At 45.2% G+C, this 23,581-nt stretch overlaps 1 protein-coding gene across 4 annotated transcripts in view; it reads right to left on the bottom strand.

Annotated features, from left to right (window-relative positions):
* The window catches only part of PHKB (phosphorylase kinase regulatory subunit beta), a 415,971-nt gene that overhangs the window by 247,005 nt on the left and 145,385 nt on the right, over positions 1-23,581 (bottom strand). For all 4 annotated transcript variants that reach the window (XM_082269952.1, XM_082269953.1, XM_082269954.1 and 1 more), the window contains one exon: positions 12,259-12,374. In XM_082269952.1, coding sequence (XP_082126078.1) covers positions 12,259-12,374 — 116 coding nt within the window. The remainder of the gene's footprint in view (positions 1-12,258; positions 12,375-23,581) is intronic.

The raw sequence follows: 23,581 nt of genomic DNA, 5'->3' as shown, positions 1-23,581 counted from the left end.
GAAGCTACAAAACATGTTAAAGATTGTATGAGATTTTAGTGATTGGGTTTATATCTACTACAGAGCTACATTGAACATAGACATACAATGCAGTTGAGATGTAGGAAAAAGGTACTGGTACATTGTTTTCAAATTATTTTTGCTGTAACATTTGATTCTATAATGCCTAGATGTGTGTGCGTACTCAGGCAATGCAGACCCTCCAACACCATTATAAAACAAGGATAATACCTGCGCTTGGTAACCAAATATATTGAAATAGGTAAATTGGAGGCTTCTAGGACCAATAGCAATGATTGTGACCCACAAAGAAAACAATAAGCAATGGGGTGTAGGGCCAGAACAATGAAAACACAATTACGAAACATAGTCCAAAGAAGGAATGTCCATGGAAAAAACAAAGATGATCCCCACACCAAATGCCGCGACTCTTGAAAGCACACTTCACCACACGAAGAAAATGACCCTCAAATTATAGTGGTCAAAATGTATATGTGAAAACCTCATGAGTTCTTAACCACAGTGAGGCCAGATGACAAGGCTAGCAAAGGATAAACCTCTTCTCCAGTACCAGGCAGACGAACCTCAACAGATGATCAAGGCCAGCTCAGAAACTACTACACCATTTGAGTTCTCTTACTTCTGATGATCCAGTGGAATGACGGATATATTTTTCCCCTGTGTCAGGACAGTCTTATGGCTCCCATTTCTTTACCTTTCACGTCAGTCAGCAGATAAGTCCCCACTTACAGACACTCAGCCCATAAGGTGACCAGTACTGCGTACATAAAGGGATGCTGCCTCTAACACCATTGTTATGTTCCATGAAATAACAGCAATTGGCCAACCAAAACCTAAACAAGCTATGTAACATTTACCCCAGACACTAATTGGTTGAGGTGAATACCCCAACCAATTAATGTCTTCTCCTTCACTAAAAGCAACCACTGCCTGATCAGCGAGATCCTCTCTTATCTTTGGGTATAACGAGCACTCCAATAAAGACATGACGCATAGAAATCCAGTGCGCTAAACTGACATCTCTACCACTGCTAATGTCACCGCTATTACACATTATTAACGCTTCAGAATGACTTCCAAAACTTTCTCTGCTTTATGTAGAAACATTAAAATCTCATCTAACTCTTCCCCGGCAACACGACTCCGAGGCTAATGAAGCAGAAACGACATTTAAATGTATTACATGGCAAGCTGCAGTGATGGTTTTCAGACGGCACTCTGTAATGAGAGTGCAGGAATTTCTCTGGGTGTTACAGATCATTCAGTCCCATCCTGAACACAAAACCAAGAAGTCCACACAATGAACGGTGAACCACAACATGCATACAAACAACAACATGAATGCTTGTACAGATCGCAACTCACACATTGCGTGGAAGACTAAATTTACATGATCAGAAGTGACTTTTTTCGATACTCTTAAAAGGTATAGTTCACCTTAACAAAAAAAAAAAAAAGATGCTTATACTGTATACGTAAGGGGGGCTGGGTCTGTAGATAAAACAAACTGTGCAGCTTAGACCAACAATGATGAAATCAGATTTTTGTACTCACCGTAAAATCCTTTTCTCCGAGTTCAATGACAGACACAGCTCCAAACTCTGTACTATAGGGTTATGCTGCCCTTTGCAGGAGTAGGACTAGGCAGACAACACAAAAGCTTGGCCACGACCTGTGTGTCATCCTCAGCTGTTGTCTGTTGAGACAACAGATTGGCAACTGGTGCAGCTCGTCGCCAACGCCAGGGGACCAAGACCGGCGAGTCCCTTCGGCCTCACTCCTGCGTAGAGGTCGCGGAAGAAGCTGGAGCGGAGGAAAGGCCTAAATCAGATGGTACTGAATCCATGGAGCCACCAGAGTGTCCAAGATTTAGACAAAAATCCAGTGTCCTTGTGTAAGGGTCTGGATCTGAACCCGCAACTTCTGCTGTGTCTGGTAGTAAGGTTGGCCATACATGTATCATTTTCCCTTAGATTTACCAGAGACCATATGATAGAGGTCAAAACTAAACCAATTGAATTGTATCCAATTATGCAAGCCCTTGCACTACAAAGTTTAAGCTAAATCTAAAGGAACATTGTACAAGAAAACTGAACATGTATGGCAGGCCTAACTTTTCTTGCTGAGCCACCGGAGGTGCTGGGCAGCTTCCGGTCTCATCCCTTCAATGGTACAAACTTGCCTTGTACCTTGTTTTTCGTTAACCTTGAGTTTTGTTCTTCTCCCATATGAACTTCTTATTTAAGCCATGCTTGTTTGCCAGATTATAATGCTCTGTCGAGCAAATAATTTGCTCTTTTCACTCCTGCTGTTTGAATCCTCTATATCACTTGTTACTTAACCTTTGGTTTGTTCCTTGACTTCACTTCTGCTTAATCCCAACCTGAAACCACATTACCAACCTTCGGCTTGTTCCTCAACTATGCTTCTGCTTGATCCCTCCCTGCTATATCTGCTACTGGACCCTGGCTTTCTCACCGACAGGTGGGGCAATCCTGAAGACTGTGACCTGGTAGTAACCCACAGCAAAACCCATCTCCTCCATCAGGTGCTTTGGTGAATACCGGTTATTGCTTGGACCCTGCAAGCTCAGGTGAGCCTGTGTCATCTTCCAAGGTGACTATTTGTATACATAGCCTGCTGGTCGGTCGGAGCCACTCGATTTAGCTACTGGTCCCGTGCCGGACCCCTGACACCTTGTTGCATCCAGTGAAATTAACTAATCTATCAATGTTCTCTTCAATGTCTGGGGACAGGAGCAAGTTGGAAGGAAAGAACCTTGCCGGGGCACAAGAGAGAAACTTGATCTTGTAGCCGGACTAAATGATTACGTGTACCCCCTTGTCTTTAACCAAGGAAGTCCACTGGTCGGAAAACCAGCAAAGACGAACACCCACCCCCGATACAGATGAGGGAGCACCTTTATGCTGAAGGAGCCCTGTTCGCGGGTCTGGAGAAGCCCGCTCTCGCTTGCCAGACCAGGTTCATTTGGATCCTCCAGAGGAGGTCCTGAAAGGCTCCGAGCCTTTGTCAGTTGACCCTGAGGAACGAAAAAACTTCTTATGAACAAAGGAGGGGGGCCCACGTCTCCGACAAGGTTCCTTGCCCTTAGTAGCCTGCAGAAGAAAAAGTACTCTTTCCCCCTGTGAGACCTTAAAAGGATGTCATCCAGGATAGCCCCAAACAGGCGATCCCTTTGAAAGGGGAGATAAGTCAAGGCCTTTTTAGAAGTCTGGTCCGCAGACCAGCATTTAAGCCAAAAGACACGCCGAAACAAAGAGCCGAGCCAGTAGGGGAGCTGCATCCAAAGGGGCATCACAGATAAACTGCAGCCCCTGGACAAGCTGGTCCACAAGCTCAGCATAGGCAGGGAGGAGCTTTTCTCCCTCCAGGTCATGGCATTAAAGCTTAGCCCACTTGGTCAGACTTTGCGACACCAGGGCAATGATGAATACTGGCCTTAGTGCCAAACCAGCCAGAGTGTACATATTGTGGGCCACAGCCTCCGCCTTCCTGTCAGCCAGATACTTAAAGGCCGGGGACTCTTCAACCGGAATCATGGTTGCCTTGTTCAATCTGGAAACCAGAGGTTCCACCACCGGTGGAACATTCCACTCCTTAAGAAGGGACTCCTCGTAGGGGTATTGCCTAGTTAAAAGCTTAGGGACCACACGGGAACAGCAAGGAGAAACGCTGCGACTTGGGCCGAGACCCGGTCATATGCAACCTCACAAGGCGTTTAACTCACAGGCCAACCCCCGTCCGGTGAGGCTATGTTGCGGCTGACCTAGCGCGCGCTCGCTGGCCGGACTAGAGTGACCACTGATTCTAGATTATCCAGCCTGTCGCCCAGTCCGGCAGCAGATTGTAGATCTCTCAGGAAAAGAACAGGAGAAAAAATTTCTATCTAAAAAGGAAAAAAATTGCCAGGATCAGAGATCCCAGCAAGGAACTAGGTCCTTACTCCTGACTAGGCAGAAAAATACTGAGTACCTATAGCAGGGAGAGGGAGTATACCCCCTGGGACTGGCCATAGGCGTAGCCTGATTCTTTTTTTGCCTAGTGTCCTACTCCTGTGGGGGGCAGTATAACCCAATGGTTATGAAGATCAGGAGCTGTGTCCATCAATGAACGAAATTGAAATAATCATTTTGTTGGGCTTAGATATGATTTACCTATGGCAGCCTTGTATTTCTCCTTTGTGTTAGAGGATCAGTCCGTCCAAGACTGAGTTTTTGGCTGACTTGCATAAAATGACATTAGAAAAACACAAACAACTACCTTGTAACTAATCCTTTGCCTACTGCTGGCCAAGCTTCCACACACAGCAGCTTCTATTTGTACATTCGCAGGTGATGTATTGAGCACAAGCCAAGTCAAATCAACCATTTTTCAGGTCTGACATTTCTGTAAGATACAAGGTAATCCTACTATTTACAGAACTTGTGTTTGAAATCATTCACTACTGCAGAACTATCTTGCCAGATGTAGCTGTCTGTTCTCCGAACAATTGGTCTGGGTGGCTGTAATCTTCATTCTGGCTTACAGAAGAGAGTCAGGGAAAAGACAAATAAGCCAAGAAACGTAATAGAGCCCAGCTTGGTTGTAAACTAGCAAATTAGGAAAGCACATGCAACAACCTAAAGATTCGTGTTCAGAGAAATTTTAATGCTTAACCACTTCAGCTCCCACAGTTTTACACCACTTATGGACAACAGGAAATGTTACATTTCTATTGTGGGCCTACTGATTCAGCAATAACTTTAACATCACGTAAAACATACTGTATACTGACATACTGTATATTGATATACAAGGCATTATTTTTAGGCAGAACTGTCTTATGAAACTACACTAGATTGTCAAAAGTAGAGTCAAATGACTCCAGGATTGCCGTCAGTGCATCAATAGATGGTTGGGTCCTGGAGGGCCCCGCAGCCTCAGAGAGGGGATCAGGTGGGGAGATGTGCTCCAAAGACTCCATGAGTCACCAGGCAGACCCCACAAAAAGTGTAAAACACTGCAAAGGGACAACTCCCACCGCACTGGCAGCACCACCCGGTTGCCAGGCACAAAGCACCAAGCGATCCCCAGCAGAGAGGGAGAGGACCCCACCAGACTCACCACCCAGCAGAAACAGGCAACCGCAGCCACCAGTATAAACTGCTCTCCACGTGCAGCGATCAGGAAGTGAAAAGATTCAGGGAGTCAGCACCAGGGGATGAGGAGGGGTTCCCACCGCCAAAAATCACCCCCTACAGGACTCCACTGTCACGGCTGCCGCTATTTTCAATGGCAAACCACCGCAAAATGGCCACCGGGCTACACAAACATGGCCGCCGTGTATTGAGCACACACACTACAACAAAATGGCGACACCACGAGTCTCCCAGGGACCTAGGAGGGATCCCTAGGCCTCAAGGACAGGCCCAGACAGGACAGGGAGCCATGGCAGGAGCCCCCACAAGGTACAAACCCCATCCGCACAGCCGACTGTCTGGTCGCCTGCAGCGCACCCCCATCGCCAGCATAGCACGAGGGGGTCCGACTGTCCCAAGGAGGTGCCCATGTCCACCCAAAAACCCTCCAGGGGAAGAGGAGGGACAGCTACTCACCATACCAGGTACCAGACGGGCACTGTTCCAGAAAGAAACCCTCGGCATAGAAATGGGGGGTCTGTCGGCCAGGAGGAACTGAGGTCTGCGTGCGCTCGCTGGCCAGACTGGGGTGTCCACTGGAGCTAGATTATTCAGCCCGTCGCCCAGTCCAGCAGTTGATTGTAAATCTCACAGGAAAGAAAAACAGGAGAAAAATTTCTATCTAAAAAGAAAAAATTGCCAGAGATCCCCGCAAGGAACTAGGTCCTTAGTCCAGACTAGGCAAAAAAAAACTAAGTACCTATAGCAGAGGGAGTATATCCCCTGGAACTGCCCATAGGTGTAGCCAGACTTTTTTTCTGCCTAGTGTCCTACTCCTGTAGGGGGCAGTATAACCTAATGGTTAGGAAGATCAGGAGCTGTATCCGTCAATGAACAAAAGAGAAATGTTGTTTGCGTTGACCAAAAAATGTCTGTCAAACTTTTCAAGCCTTTGGCTACCATAAACGAGACGGTTTGCTACTCTACCTTTGTAGCCATCAAAAGGTTTAAAAGATAAGGACTATCAATTGAAAGGAAAAGAAAGATAGGTTAGAAATAAATGTACCCAGAACCAAGGGCTTCTTGAGATTATGACACTCAAATAAGGGGATAATCGATAACTAGTAGGTTACATAATTGGGTAAATTGTGAAAACGGGCATGAACTCAAAGTATATGCTTTGTTATAGAAAACATCTAAAAAGGTGATGTGTGTCAAGCAAAACTCTCAAAAGTTTACCTTTTGTCTGAAATTCCTCCTGTGAGCAGAGCAATTCCAGGCAGGTGAGGGTGCTCTGACACTTTTGTATCCAAGGGTTGATGGCTGTATATCTGCAGTGTGAGATCTAAGACACTAGTGTGACTGACTACTGGCCTCCGGAGATTTGGTGGTGTCACGACTGTACTGCTCATTATAATCTAAGCTTAAAGTGGATGTAAAAGCTCAAGTTTTTTTACCTTCATGCATTCTCTGCATGAAGATAAGAAACCTTGGTGTGCAGCAGCCCTCCCAGCCCCCCCTAAAACTTACCTGAGCCCCATCCTGATCCAGCAATGTGCATGAGAGCTTCAGCCCTCCCAAGTCTTTCCCTTCTCATTGGCTGAGACAATGGCTACTGCCAATCACAGCCAGTAAGCCAATGAGGAGAGGGCAGGGGCAGGGCCAAGCCACGCCTTGTGTATGAATGGGCACACAAAGCAGCAGCTCAGGAGTAAGCCTTCTTGGGTATCCCCATAGCAAGGGGCCTGGAGCCCTGGCAGAGGACTCGAGAAAAGGAAGATTGGGGCGGTTCTGGGCAAAACCACTGCACAGAGCAGGTAAGTATGGCAGTATTTTTTTTTCTAGAAGAACCTTTATTATTACTTTATGGTTCTGATGTGAGGAAACAAAGTCCTGCCTTCACTAAGGTGGTTGCTTCAACACAGAGACACCAAGCACAACATGGCATGGTAAGCAAGGGGACCACTGGCAATACTAGTCCTTTGCCCTCTGCCTGTCTTCTTTTGACCAAGGCAAGGGTTTCCCTTTAAGTTGAGATGGATTGCTTCCCTAACCAAACACATGAACAGCCTGTGCAAATGTTACAACCCTTCCCTAATTTTCAAGACATCACTGTGTTAAAGAATGATACATACAATCTACAATTTTCAAACGTTCTCTGTAGACAACTTCCCAGTGAGCGCCAGAAAACCGTTCTCTGTTTTCATTATAATGGGACTCGGGTGAGATGTCAGCAGAATGAATTACGACTGCAGTAATGTGACTGGTTAAGTATACATCTATCAACGCTGACATGCTAATACATTGGACGTTGCGAGGTAAAAGTATGATTTACTTTCACGCGCTGCTCCATGCTGGATTTTCATCAACCTTCATTGCTTAATTATGATGCCTAATATCTTGGAGATGAATACGCTTCCATCACCGGCGCCCACAATCAAAATCACAAGACAACGCAATTTATTTTTCCGGGAAATAAATAACGCATTGTGAGCCACTAATAAATGCGATTAACATCCTGAACAAACACATTTGTTACAATGTCACACTTGCAGCTTCTTTGAATATCAAGGTTTCTGTGGTACAAGGAAGTCCAAAGAATAGGAGACATTTTGGAAGAGAGGTTTTCAGCTATAGAGCTCCCTACAGATCACAGAGGCATTGTGTAAGAGAACGTTTGCTGTCCAAAGACGTGTTCCCGTCAGAAACCGGACAATCGCCAATGCGCATGCGCGAACTCGCGCAACCGCGCATGCATGTTCGCGAATACGCAACGTGCGTTAGACATTGGCGCCAAAGGGACTATTTAAACCCAGCCCTTACACTGTTCCAGTGCTGCTTTGTCTTCAGCCTTGGATACCTGTTACCTGCATCCGTTCCTAGTTCCAGACCTGGCTTGTCCTGACGATTCTCTGCTCTCCACCTGCACCGACCTTGGCTTGTCCCGTGACCTCTCTTCCTGTCTGCTCCTACTGGCTTCTACGTTACCAATTGGCTCCTGACCCGGCTTGTCTTACCACACTTCTGTCATTCCCAGATCCGTCCATCCTTCCCAGGAGGCTCCTCCTGTTACCCAGGAACTCCTGCTTCCAGCACCTGCTGCCTGCTCAACACCCTGCTCATCGGACTTCTCTGGCGACCTTCACCAGTAGCCATCGTCCGCTTCAAGCAAACCTCCAGGCGCTCGTGCTACTCTATACTCCGGTGCCCCCTGTCTGCACTATCAGGGGTCCCGAGTCGGAGGCGCAAGAGAGGCCTTCCTCACAGTGTCAGGCTCATCTCCAGGTATGTGATACATTGTGGTGCTGGCTTATACACATACATTTTCTGTGTAGTTATTGGCTATTATTTATGAAAGGAGAACTCTGGTTTTATATACACTCACTGGCCACTTTATTAGGTACACTTCAATTGCTTGGTAACACAAAATGCTAACCAGCCAATCACATGGTAGCAACTCAATGCATTTAGGCATCTAGATGTGGTGAACATGACTTACTGAAGTTCAAACCGAGCATCAAAATGGGGAAGAAAGGGGATTTAAGTGACTTTGAATGTGGCATGAGGAGAATGGGCAGACTGGTTCCAAATGATATAAATGCAACAGTAATTCAAATAACCACTCGTTACAGAGTATGTAGTATATTAGCTCAGAACGCACAACACAATGAACTTTGAAGCAGAAGGGCTACAGTGCCAGAAGACCTCATCGCGTGCCACTACTGTCAGGAAAGAACAGGAAACTGAGGCTACAATTTGCACAGACTCACCTAAATTCAGAGAAATCAATTTCACGGTAAATCAAAAATCCAATTTTCTCTGTTGACAGAGGCAAGAAAATCCCCCCAATGCAGGGATGCCACCACAGTGCGAATGGACTCCATTCTGAACCTCTGCATCCGCACAAAGCAGTTCAGCGCCTTGAGGTCCAAGATTGGAAGCACCTTACCTTCCTTCCTAGGAACTGCAAACGGGTTTGAGTATACCCTCTGGGACTGCACATAGGTGTAGCCAGACTTTTTTTTCAGCCTAGTGTTCTCCACCTGTAGGGGGGCAGTATAACCCAATGGTTAAGAAGATCAGGAGTTGTGTCCGTCAATTAACGAAAGAGAAATTTTCTTGGCACACTTTGGGCTCCTTAGTACCAATTGAGCATCGTTTAAACCTCACGGCCTACCTGAGTATCCATCTCCTTTGGCTCCTTCCAGCAGGATAATGCACCATGTCACAAAGCTCCAATCATCTCACCACTGGTTTTTTCACCATGACAATGAGGTCACTGTCCTCCAATGGCCTCCACGCTCACCACATCTCATCCAATAGAGCACCTTTGGGATGTGGTGGAACTGAAGATTGGCATCATGGATGTGCAGCCGAGAAATCTGCAGCAATCGTGTGATGCTATCATGTCACTATGGACCAAAATCTCTGAGGAATGCTTCCAATATCTTGTTGAATCTATGCCACGAAGAATGAAGGCGGTTCTGAAGGCAAAAGAGGGTCCAACCCAGTAATAGCAAGGTGTACCTAATAAGGTAGCAAGGTGTACCTAATGTGTGTGTGTGTGTGTATATATATATATATATATATATATATATGTATGTATATATATATATATATATATATATATATATATATATATATACATACACACACACATACATACATATATACATACACACAAACACACACGAGCCAACCTTATGAGCTGATTGGTGGATACTCATTTAAATGCAGTAGCGGATGTATAGAAAGTGTGCCACGGTTGTGAATGGCTCTTCTGGTCCCAGTATAGATATTTAACACATCTCATATAATTGCATTTACAGTTCTTATTGTTTAACACACAATATTGGTTAAGATTAACACCTAGAACTAAAAATGATTAAATTATATATATATATATGATATTAATGTCTTTTAATCCAAGAGTTTCAATATTTGCTTTATTTATGTTTTTTCTTTTGCAATAAAATAATTTTTTTGTACATATGTATTGGATCTGTGGACTATGGCACTTGTTTTTTCTATATATATTCTTTTGAGTGGAGTAGAGTCATAACCAGACTTTTTTTTTTAGACTTGAACGGGGGTTTGCAATTGGATTGTGGCGGGTGACTCCTCCTACCTTTAGGATGGGCCTCACAGCACTGGTAGTGTGTGGCCACATTAGCAGGGTACCTCGAGAATTTTATCAGTGAGTTTGTTCTTTCTCTATAGCATGCTGGAAAGGGGACAGGCTTTTCTGCTTTTCTATTCAGGACGTGTCTGGCTGCTTTCTGAAAAAACAAAACTATAAGACTTTGCACGCCTTTTGAGGACATGAACTGTGGACATTTTGACCAGTAAATGCAACTAAAGGGCAAGGTCACCAGTACTGCCTGTAGGCTCAATGTAGCTGATTTTCTCTTAAAGTGGAAGTAAACCCTCCTATCATTTTTAGCCAAGGAAGCTGCCATCTTGGCCTCTGTTTAATCTTCAACTGCCATGGTGCTGCACATGTGAGTTATGACACCAGCCACTGGATGGTTTGATAGTTTGGTTAAGAGCACAACCAATTGAACAGTTACATTCTGGGCACGTGCTGGGAATGTAACTGTTTTTAGAAACTGTTAAATCAATGGGTTTACTTTGGCTTTAATTATGGATTTATCATGTCATTGATCTTGGGAGCTTAAGCAGGGCTCCACCCAAAAGGGGAAGCTCTGCTTGTTTGCCTTCTCCCCCCCTCTGCTGCTACATTTGGCACCTTTCTGGGGAGGTAGAGGAGCGGGTACCTCGTTTTGATAGGTACCCCCTTACAGGTGACTTTGCTGCGGCATAAGTTTAATCTTAAAGCGGAGTTCCAGCCTTTTCACTCACCTGTCCCACGGTCCAGCGATGCGGCCGCCTGAAGCCTTGATAATCTTCCCTCTGGTTTCGGCGGCGCCGGCATCACTGATGTGGGCACTCGGCTGTGACAGTTTGCGGCTTCACAGCCGGGTACGCACTGCGCATGGGAGAGTTGTGCTGCACGTCTTGATTGGCCGGCAATCTTCTGGGACCTCTGACATGCAGAGAGGGAGGGGGAGAAGAGAACTTCCATTCAGGGCGCCGCAGCGCTCCGAGTGGAAGTGGGAGCGGGTACCAGTCAAAACTAGGAACCCGCCCTCCCCCCCCAAAAAAAATGACATGCCAAATGTGGCATGTCAGGTGGTTATTAGTACCTAAACCGGAAGTTCCACTTTTGGGTGGAACTCCGCTTTAATGCATTCTATAGTCTATACATGAGGATAAAAAACCTTCTGCGTGCAGCAGCCCCCCTCATACCTACCTGAGCCTATCTCGATCCAGTGATGTTGTACGAGAGACTTGGCTGTTCAAGACTCTCCCTCCCTATTGGCTGAAACAGCAGAGGGTGCCACTGGCTCCCAATGCTGTCAATTAAAGGCAGTGAGCCAAAAAGAATAGAGGGGGTGGGGCCAAGTCACCGTTGTGTGTCTTAATGAACACACGGACCTGCGGCTCGGTTAAAGCGCCCTTATAGCAAACTGCCTGCTGTGGGGGGGGGGGGGGCAGGAGTGCCCAAGAGGGACCCGAGAAGAAGTGGATCGGGGCTGCTCTGTGAAAAATCACTACAAACAGCAGCTAAGTAAGACTTCAGTATCACTTTAATTTTTTTTTTCATCTACATGTGTTTGACTGCTGCAGCCAGCAAAACCACAGGAAACAATCAAAGTTTTTCACAGAGTTTGTTTGCCTGAAATTACTAAGGGGATATGTTATGCGGTCAGTTTAGATGCAAACGACACTTGGTGGTGTTTATGAAGCCCAGTAATGAAGCCATATACTCCAATGAACTGCAGAACAGATAGATTGAACTCCTTGGCGACAAATGAAAGAAATGAGAAGTGCATTGTTCCCTGTAGCTGAAGGGGCTATAATTTAGCTGTGCTTACTCAGTCTTCATCTCCTTCATTACGGAGTTTTGCTAATCCAATCTATTTATGTGGAGCGTCCATAAAGCCTGCCATAAGGAATAATAGGCAAATCAAATGGGCTTGTGACTTAATTAGCCCATCAGAGTGAAGAAATAATGGAATGAGCTGTGTGCAAATACCTAGAATGTAATTCTGTGCTGCCATTGTTGTACTTGCTGCCTCTCTCCCAGATTCCAAAGTCTGACACGCGGTACGCTCTCTCTACGCAAAACACCAGGTTTTGGATGAACGACACCTAGAATAGAGAAAAGACTGTTATAAACAACAAAGAAGGAAGCTAGTAGGTAAAACCACCAAAACCTATCATTTCAATTTTAGGTAGAAGATAACTGGCTTCACCATTTACCTTTAATTTGAATGACTCCAACTCAGTTCCCTAGGCACTCATACACAGGCTATAGACACAACTGAATGCCAAGACTCACTGACTACATAGGGTTAAAAAAATGTTAAGAGTCAGGCCATTGATCGCAAATTATTTTCCGCTACCTAAAGTAGAAACCATATTTTAACCTTTTGACCCCAGGCCAATTCTGACACTTCTCACTTATATGTAAAAAAAAAAATTAGATTTTTGACTTACCATAAAATCCATTACTTTGACGGACAAAGCTCCTGATCTTAACCATTGGGTTATACCGCCCCCTACAGGAGTAGGACACTAGGCGGAAAAAAAAGTCTGGCTACGTCTATGGGCAGTCCCAGGGGGTATACTCCCTCTCTCTGATATAGGTACTCAGTTTTGTTACAAGCAGTGTCAGAAGAATTACAATTCCACAGAGAGGTGGGTGCTGTGTCCGTCAACGTCAATGAACAACAAAGAAATGTTTTTTACAGTAAGTCAAAAATCCCATTTTCTCTTTCGTTCATTGACAGACACAGCTCCTGATTTTGATAACCATTGGGACGTCCCAAAGCAGTGGTAAACATGAGGGTGGGAACAAAAAAATTTCCAAGGGTAAACATTAGCCAACCAGGCAACAGGAGCTCAACCAAACAACTGGAGCCCATCTGAAAAAAGCACGCCCTCAAAGAGGATCAGGTCCTCTTAAAGAGCAGCCTGCAAAACCTTGAGGCCAAAAGAAGCATCTGCAGATGCCAACATATCCACTTTATAAAACTTTGTAAAAGTGTGCACCGACGACCAGGTGGCTGCCTTCCAAACCTGCGTCACTGGCGCCTGATGACGGAAAGCCCAGGAGGCACTAAGCACCCTAGTAGAGCCTTTCTGTTGCGCGGAGACACAAACAGATCAACCTATCAACCTCGGGGGTGCCCCAGAGAGACAGCTGATGAAACATCTCCGGATTAAGGGACCACTACCCATGGTCCAACGCCTGCCGACTGAAGTAATCTGCCTGACACTTTTCTGAAGACCAGAGGAGCACATGCGAGACCAAAGGGTAACGCCACAAACTGATAATGCTCCTCTCCCACAGCAAAGCGGAGAAAAACGCTGGTGACTGGTACATATTGGAATGTGAAGGTAGGCATCCTTGATATCGATAAAGGCAAAGAAATCCCCCTGACGCAGGGATGCCACCACCATTCCAATGGACTACATTCTGAACTTCTGTACCTGCACAAAGCAGTTTAGCACCTTGAGGCCCAGGATTGGACGCACTTTGCTTCCTTCCTGGGAACTGTAAACAGGTTTGAGTAAAAACCCTGAAAACGTTCCGAGATCAGAACCCGGACAATCACCCCTTGAAGGAACAGGTCTTGTACCACCCCAAACAGGCCCTGTAAGAGGTCTGGGGACAGGCACAAGTTAGAAGGAAAAAACCTTGCCAGGGGACATGAGCGAAACTCGATCTTGTAGCCAAACCAAATTACTTTGTGGACCCGCTTGTATTGAACCCAGGAAGTTCAGGGGTCTGGAAACTAGCGAAGACAACCCTCCACCACCCCGATACGGGTGAGGGTGCACCTTCATGCAGAAGGAGCCTTGTCCCCGGGTCTGGAGAAGTCTGATCTTGGCTTGTCAGACCAGGTTCTTTTGGATCCTCCAGAAGAGGCCCTGAAAGGCTTTTATCTTCCCAGTTGACCCTAAGGGACGAAAAACTTCTTATGAGCCGAGAAGGAAGGCCCACGTCTGTGACAAGGTTCCTTGCCCTTAGTAGCTTGCAGAAGAAAAGTACTCTTCCCCCCCCGTGAGACCTTTAATGATGTCATCCTGGGTAGCTCCAAACAGGCGATCTCCTTAAAAAGGAAGATCAGTCAAGACCACTGCCAAAACAAAGAAGCGAGCCATCAGAGGAGCTGCACCCAGAGGCATCACAGATAAACTGCAGCCCCTGGACCAGATAGTCCGCCAGCTCGGCAAAGGCAGGGGGGAGCAGTTACCCCTCCAGGTCACGGTGTAGGAGCTTAGCCCACACGGTCAGAGACTGCGACACAAGGGCAATGGTAAATACCAGCCTCATTGCCGAACCAGCCAGAGTGTACATAGTGCGGGCCACAGCCTCCACCTTCCGGTCAGTCGGATCCTTAAAGGCCTAGGACTCTCAACCGGAATCGTAATTACCTTGTTTAATCGAGACCCGGTCATATGAAACCTCGCAGGCCAGCCCCTGTCCAGTGGGGCTATGTCGCGGCCGAGCTAGCGTGGAGCTGAGGTCTGCGCACGCTCACTGGCCAGACTGGGGTGACCACTGGATCTAGATTATCCAGCCCATCGCCCAGTCTGGCAGTTGACTGTAGATCTCACAGGGAAAAATCCAGGTGAAAAAAAAATTTCTATCTAAAAATTTTTGCCAGGACCAAAGATCCCCGCAAGGAAATAGGTCCTTATTCCTGACTAGACAGAAAAAAACTGAGTGGCTATAGCAGAGAGAGGGAGAATATCCCCCTGGAACTACCCATGGGTGTAGACATAATTATTTTCTGTCTAGTGTCCTATTCTTGTAGGGGGCAGTATAACCCAATGGTTATGAATATCAGGAGCTGTGTGTCAATAAACAAAAGAGAAATAGGAAAAAAAGGAAAAAATCTAAAACATATAAAAAAATTTACGTAATAGAGCAAAGTAGAAAAAAAATAGTAAAATACACTAACTAACTATGAGGGATGTCAACGGGGAGTCAATATCCTTAATGCAGACATATGGTCACTGTTGCTTCACCACATTTGCAGGGAATATTGGATCCCCTACACTGTATAATGTAAAACAATTAGTGCTCTCATTATAGAGCTATTTGTCACAGTGACACCGTGTATGCTAAGACTTTTCAACAAAACTTTAACATTAAACAAGAGAGATTCAGGAGACCACAGGGCCTGGCATAAGAAAATTACAGGAGAGGACAAGGACATGAATAAAATTAAATCCATTACAGAGAGAAAATAATGTAAAAGGGATTGGAGAGTATAAACTACAGCAGGACTGGGTAATCAAAGTCCAGACATAAGGGAAGCCATGATGAAAGGATGAGAAAGATTGGGGGAGAGTAATTTCACTCTCAAGACTCAAAACATCAATGCTTCATAATGCTCTGAAAAAGTTGAAATATCAAAAGAAAAAAAAGTATCATCTCAAAAAAGGCCGGGTGGGCAAGCAACAGTTCGGTTGCGGTGGTACTAGGAGTCCCAGCATGTCACGCATCCTACAAGCTGCCGTTACTAATAGCAGCTTATCATAAAACGTATAGTCAGGAATACATTTGCAATTAAATATATTGATCTATTGACCTCGATATTTGCCATTTAAAGATCTATAAAGAGCAAGAAGACAGTAAAGTCAGAATGATGGTTGAACTCTGCAATTTGGTGACTCTGAAAATATTGTTGCATATCAGCCAAGCACCAAGCATACTTAAAGCAGAACTTTACCCATAACAACTTGATACAAAATATTGTTCTTCAGTAAGGAACATACATTCCAAGATAATTATTGTTACCAAAATTAGTGTGTGTTGTAAACTGCCTCATGAACTGCTTCGGCTTCTTCTTGCCAGAGGCTGCCAGAGGCCTGCAGTGCCTCTGATTTTCGGCACAATGCTTAAAATATAGAGCAACTGAGCATGTGCAGAGCAGGGTGAGACAGTGTATTTCTAGCTTTCAAACAGTAAATACACCATTTTTTGTGTTTTACATATCTATACCTGCAAAAGGGGCTAGTCTGAAGTGATCCAGCAGAACTTAACTTTCTGACTAATGTTCCACTCTAAAGGTTATTAGAAATGTCATTCTGCATATGACAGGATTAACTTTTGACTCTGATAGCTTTTAACATAGAGAATGATTACCTAACCCAGTGATGGCGAACCTTGGCACCCCAGATGTTTTAGAACTACATTTCCCATGATGCTCAACTACACTGCAGAGTGCATGAGCTTCATGGGATATGTAGTTCCAAAACATCTGAGGCGCCAAGGTTCGCCATCACTGCCCTAACCTATGGAACCTAATACACTAGAACCTTGGTAATCTCAACACTATCCCTCACTCTTGTAAACCTAGGACTAGTCTTAAAATTAGCCATCCTTGCACCACTAACCTTTTCTCTTGTTAACCTAACTCTAACCTTAAAATTTAAGTGGTTGCAGGAAAGAAATTTGCTCCATCTATGGCCAGCCTAACCTCCCCTCCTGCAAACTCTACACTAACCTTTCCCTAAAAAGAACAAACATATTCACCTTGCCTGTGCAGGCATCCTCTGCACTGAAATCTATATATCCCTGTGTTGGGATCCTCTGCAGTAAAGACAATCCTTCCCTGTGCTGAAGATCAGCCCTTCTTGGGCTGGGATCCTGTGCACTGAAGACCAACCCCCAGCCCTTCCTGTCCTGGTATCCTATGCACTGAAGACCAGCCCTTTCTGTGCGGAAATCCTGTGCACTGTAGACCATCCCTTCCTGAGCTGGGATCCTGCTCATTGTAAACCATTCCATCCTGTGCTGGGATCCTGTGCATTGAGACCAGGCCTTCCTGTGCTGGGATCCTGCTCACTGTAGACCATTCCATCCTGTGCATTCAGACCAGGCCTTCCTGTGCTGGAATCATGTGCACTGTAGACCAGGCCTTCCTGTGCTGGGATCCTTTGCACTGTAGACCAGCCCTTCCTGTGCTGGGATCATGTGCACTGAAGACCAGCCCTTCCTGTCCTGGGATCCTGTGCACTCTAGACCAGCCCTTCCTGTGCTGGCATCCTGTGCACTGTAGATCAGCCCTTCCTGTGCTGGGATTCTGCTCACTGTAGACCATTCCATCCTGTGCTGGGATCCTGTGCATTCAGGCCAGGCCTTCCTGTGCTGGAATCCTGTCCACTGTAGACCAGCCCTTCCTGTGCTGGGATCCTGCTCACTGTAGACCATTCCATCCTGTGCATTCAGACCAGGCCTTCCTGTGCTGGAATCATGTGCACTGTAGACCAGCCCTTCCTGTGCTGGAATCCTTTGCACTGTAGACCAGCCCTTCCTGTGCTGGGATCCTGTGCACTGAAGACCAGCCCTTCCTGCCCTGGGATCCTGTGCACTCTAGACCAGCCCTTCCTGTGCTGGCATCCTGTGCACTGTAGATCAGCCCTTCCTGTGCTGGGATTCTGCTCACTGTAGACCATTCCATCCTGTGCTGGGATCCTGTGCATTCAGACCAGGCCTTCCTGTGCTGGAATCCCGTGCACTGTAGACCAGCCCTTCCTGTGCTGGAATCCTGTGCACTGTAGACCAGCCCTTCCTGTGCTGGGATCCTGTGCACTGTAGACCAGCCCTTCCTGTGCTGGGATCCTGTGCACTGTAGACCAGCCCTTCCTGTGCTGGGATCCTGTGCACTGTAGACCAGCCCTTCCTGTGCTGGGATCCTGTGCACTGTAGACCAGCCCTTCCTGTGCTGGGATCCTGTGCACTGTAGATCAGCCCTTCAGGTGCAGGGATCCTGTGCACTAAAGACCATCTCTTCCTGCGTTGTGATACCTATGTGTGCAAAGCTACATATTTCTCTCAACACAGATTTTCTTTAAGAGCAACGCTGAGGTTAAGTTAAAAAAAAAAATATATACATAATAAATTCTGAGGGGCTGAGAAATTAATTGTATCCAGAAATTGCTAGTGAGCCCCAAGGCAATATGCAGTTGGACCTTGATAGAAGCGTCAGTAAAAGGAGTGAAGAAAAACCAAAAGGGACCAATGTAGAAACTTCATCAGAGGATAAGAGGTTGATCACCCAAGGACACTAGCTTAACACTGGAGTACCAATGGGCAGAGTTATATGAGTATGCACTGGAGGAGGCATTCCCAGCTTTTGCTAGTGTTCAATCACCTTAAGATAGCAGCAAATAACCTATGAACTATGACTAACCATCCTGTGTCCGCTACAATGTGGACATTAATTAATTGTTGGGGAGTAATCAATGCCAAATAACACACCCCGTGAAGACATCATGTTTAATGAAAAAAAATACTCTTGCCCAAGTTATGTATTGGTATCCAAAAAGGTATGTGCTGAAATTTTTGATGCTGAACCTCATTTGTCCAAAAAAACTGTATGAATTTTAAGATAATGTAAAGTTAATTTATCATTCTCTATTGTTGATTAGTCGGATAGACAGATCAGAACACTGTAAAGATGCTTAAAGCCCAAAATCCAAAAGCCAAAAAAATAAATCTACTCGGAAATGCCCTAAAATACAATTTTTTTCACTTCCAACCCAGTGAACTATGTTGGCATATCTCCTTTAGATAGAGCGCGGGTGTGTGTGACCAAGTCTTTTAGATCACAGAGTGCGCTGAAGAGTGCGGTCAAACTACGCTGCCTATTAGACTGCACAGTTATATTTGGCCACATCGTACAACTGCTAGAATAGGAAAGAGAAGGTAAGAGGATAAAAACTGAGGAAGCACAATGATAGTACAATTTCTATCTGACTGAAGATTTATTTCCGTGACTTCAACTCTGCTTTAACTGTTAAACTGTAGTGGCCTCCAAAGTGCTGGAGGAGAAGCAGGCATTATAGGTAATAATAGAAGACCAGGGTAGGGCCTGGTGACAAATGCCAGGTAAAATATAATGCGAGTCCCTGAGAATTTGGTCTGGTGCCACCACAGTAAGGCTGGCCATACACAGGTAGAATTTCTATAGATATAATTTAATTTCAAAACCATCTTGGAAATTTTATTGATAAACAATTCCCATCCAAATATTGATCAGTGGTTCCAAATTAGGGGGCCTGGTGAGAAATGCCAGGTAAAATATATTGCAAGTTCCTGAGAATTTGGTTTGGCGCCACCACAGTAAAGCTGGCCATACACAGGTAGAATTTCTATTAATATAATTTGATTTCAGAACCATCTTGGAAATTTTATTGATAATTCCCATCCAAATATTGATCAGTGGTTCCAAATTAGGGGGCCTGGTGAGAAATGCCAGGTAAAATATAATGCCAGTTCCTGAGAATTTGGTTTGGCGCCACCACAGTAAAGCTGGCCATACACAGGTAGAATTTCTATAGATATAATTTAATTTCAGAACCATCTTGGAAATTTTATTGATAAACAATTCCCATCCAAATATTGATCAGTGGTTCCAAATTAGGGGGCCTGGTGAGAAATGCCAGGTAAAATATATTGCAAGTTCCTGAGAATTTGGTTTGGCGCCACCACAGTAAAGCTGGCCATACACAGGTAGAATTTCTATTAATATAATTTGATTTCAGAACCATCTTGGAAATTTTATTGATAATTCCCATCCAAATATTGATCAGTGGTTCCAAATTAGGGGGCCTGGTGAGAAATGCCAGGTAAAATATAATGCCAGTTCCTGAGAATTTGGTCTGGTGCCACCACAGTAAAGCTGGCCATACACAGGTAGAATTTCTATAGAAATAATTTAATTTCAGAACCATCTTGGAAATGTTATTGATAAACAATTCCCATCCAAATATTGATCAGTGGTTCCAAATTAGGTGGCCTGGTGAGAAATGCCAGGTAAAATATATTGCAAGTTCCTGAGAATTTGGTTTGGCGCCACCACAGTAAAGCTGGTCATACACAGGTAGAATTTCTATTAATATAAATGCCAGGTAAAATATAATGCGAGTCCCTGAGAATTTGGTTTGGCGCCACAACAGTAAGGCTGGCCATACACAGGTAGAATTTCTATTAATATAATTTGATTTCAGAACCATCTTGGAAATCTTATTGATAATTCCCATCCGAATATTGATCAGTGGTTCCAAATTAGGGGGCCTGGTGAGAAATGCCAGGTAAAATATATTGCAAGTTCCTGAAAATTTGGTTTGGCGCCACCACAGTAAAGCTGGCCATACACAGGTAGAATTTCTATTGATATAATTTGATTTCAGAACGGTTTTGGAAACTTTATTGATAGACAATTCCCATCCAAGTATTGATCAGTGGTTACAAATTAAAAAATTCTTCAGAAGGGAACAGACAAAAAAATATAACCAGGATCTTTCCAAACAACTTTTCTTTTTTTGGCGCATTTAAGGGTTTTTTTTCACATTTTTTTATTTTATGTAAGCATACTTACATAGGTATTCCATTAATATTACAGTTCTGAGTAGTACATAGGTGGGCTAATTTCTTATCAGAGTCTTAGGAACGTACAAAAGAGTATACTGCAATGCTTTTCTCACTGGCCTACCTCTATACAGGCTATCCCCCCCCTCCAGTCTATCATGAATGCAGCACGCAAGACTCATCCACCTCACTGTGGCTGAAGCCCCCCCGACAAACCTGCCATTGGCTTCCACTAGCCGAACAAATAAAATACTTACCAAAACATGCAAAGCAATCCACAACACTGCCCCCAGCTACATAACCAACCTCAGCTTGACAAATCACCAACATTGTCTACTCCGCTCCTTCCAAGACCTCCTTCTCTCTAGCTTCCTTGTCACCTCCAGGACTTCTTCTCCAGAACTTCTCCCATCTTCTGGAACTCCCTACCCTAATCTGCACAATTATCTCCTACCCTGTCCATCTTTAGGCGGTCCTTGAAAACTCATTTATTCAGAAAAGCCTACCCAACCTGACTTAAAAACTGCATGCCAACCCCCTCCATCAGCTCATCTCTAACAGCTATTATCTTTTATACCACCTCCCCTCATTTTAGATTGTAAACTTCACAAGCAGGGCTCTCCTAAGGGCCAATTCACACTATGTGCAGTGACCTGACATTTTACCGCATGGTAAAGAGTCTATTAGCGCAGGGACACATGGGAATCAATTGTTTCCTACAGTATGTGTCCCATTCACACTGCAACACAGCCTAGCACTGAGCTACAGATTGCTGCGGTAAATGCAGACATGCTGCATTTTATCGCAAGTGCACCGGCCTGAATAGCACTGCAATGAGAGCTGCCAGACTTTGCAGTGAATGAAGTGTACATTTATTACACTTCAAATAAAGCTCATACAAAATAATAGTTAGGCAGGGCCGCACACCACACTGCCACCTAGCAGCTGGCAATGCAGAGTGGCCGGAGCGCTGGAACTATCTGGTTGCTTTTCAATTCAACACCAGGATAGCATGAATTTGCCCTAATCCTTCTGTATTTAAATTTACTGTAACTCTACTGTCTGTTTATACTGTAAAGTTCTGTGCAAACTGTGGCCACTATATAATGGCTTGTGCCAGAAAGAGACCTCAGACTCGTCACTGTCGTCACTTTCCGTACCTGATGACGAATTTTCCCAGAAATTGCTATTGCTCAGTTTTTCAAGTAACTCCATTTCGCTGTCACTGTTTTCCAGTTCGTCTAAAAGCACTTTTGCACAAAAAGAACGCTTTTTGGACGCCATGGTCGTTCTCAATTTTCCAGGCACAAAGAACTGGAAAAGCACAGGCAGGGCACTGGAAAAGTCACCAGGTGAAATCCTGTGGTGAAATGGAATGATACAGTGTAATCCGTTAGGATCACAGCTTTCTATCATCTCATTTGGTGTATATACATTTTTGAATTTGCCGCCGGTTTCATCCCCCTGCGTCGCAACACTCGCAGGGAAGGGAAACGGAAGACAGGTGCCGGCATCTGCCAAGCACACAGCTAAAGGACAGAAGTAGGACGGCGGGGGATCGCAGGGGAAGGCGAGTGTGATTCTGGGGTAATTCCGAGTGTGGCTCGGGGTTGCCGCTTTTGGTACACTATATTAAACCCAAGCCACACTCGGGAATACCGCTAGGGAGGTTAATAAAACTTACCTATAGGTACTGTAAATATCTCCTAAACTTGCACCGTTTAGGAGATATTTACATTGCATGCATCTGATGACATCAGCGCATGCGCTCTGAAGAAATAGCTGCCCGTGTCGTTACTTCAGAGCCCTGTGCCGTGACCGGTGGCTCCCACGAGTGTCGTCACGCGGCTCCAGCCAGAAATACAGCTGGAGTCCGCAAGACTCGGAAGGAAAACGGGCGATAATGGATGCAGCCGCCAGCGGGGACAACGCGGGCTTCATTTGCAGGTTAAGTGTCTCATAATGGGTTACTATGCGATGCATACTAGCACATTATGCCTTTACTTTGCAGGGAAGAAAAAAAACAAAAAAAACTGAAGACTTTACTTCCTCTTTAAAGCAGAGTTCCAACCAAAAGTGGAACTTCCGCTCTTTTGCTTTGTCCCCCCCCCTCCGATGTCACATTTGGCACCTTTCAGGGGGGGGGGGAGGGGTAAACGGGTACCCGTTTTTGACAGGTAGCCGTTCCCCACTTCCGGGACACGGTGCCGCGGTGCTGTCCCTCTGAAGTTTGGCCCCCTCCTTCCCCCGCCACCGAGTCAATCCGAAAGTGCAGCGCGGTTCACGCATTAAGGGACCCGTCCATGAAGCTGTTAGGCTTCACTGTCGGGTTCCCTCACCGCCAATGGCAGAGGCAGCATCCGACAGCCGATGGAAAAATCGGCTGCGGTGCAGACATCGCTGGACTCCAGGACAGGTAAGTGTCCTAATATTAAATTCAGCATCTACAGTAAGTGTACAGTGTATGTAGCTGCTGACTTTTTATTTTTGGAGGAGGAGGCTGGAACACCGCTTTAACATAATAAAGATGTAACAGAACTTTGTGTGGTTTATGTTGTGCACAGGACTCTCAAAGGTTCGGTCCGGTACACAACGGCATACCCTCTACTGCCCAATCAGCTGCTTACCGAGGGTCAGGGGAGGGGGTGTTGAAACAAATTTAGAATGACATTCGATGTAATACATCTACCAGTGTTTGGCCAGCTTACGAAAGAATGTGCATAAAGAGAACAACAAGAAAGTCTCAAAAGAGGAAGCCAATGCCTCCGCATGGAGCCTATGTCAGCCATGGATGGAGGTTGTATTTCCTTGAAAGCCGGCGGGCTACAGTCAGCATTACAGCCAACAGCTCACCTAATTAAAATCCAACCTGGGTTAAGGTTCTCGAAAGTAAATTTAAGCACACTGTAAATATTGAATAATTTATTAATTCCACTAAAGAGCGCTTTCCGTTCAATAAATGCAG

The sequence above is a fragment of the Pelophylax lessonae genome (genome assembly GCF_965119305.1).
Source record: "Pelophylax lessonae genome assembly, chromosome: 10".
In the NCBI taxonomy this organism is placed as follows: Eukaryota; Metazoa; Chordata; class Amphibia; order Anura; family Ranidae; genus Pelophylax; species Pelophylax lessonae.
Note: the sequence above shows the minus strand (reverse complement) of the source record. Positions and strands in the feature narration are given on the sequence as shown.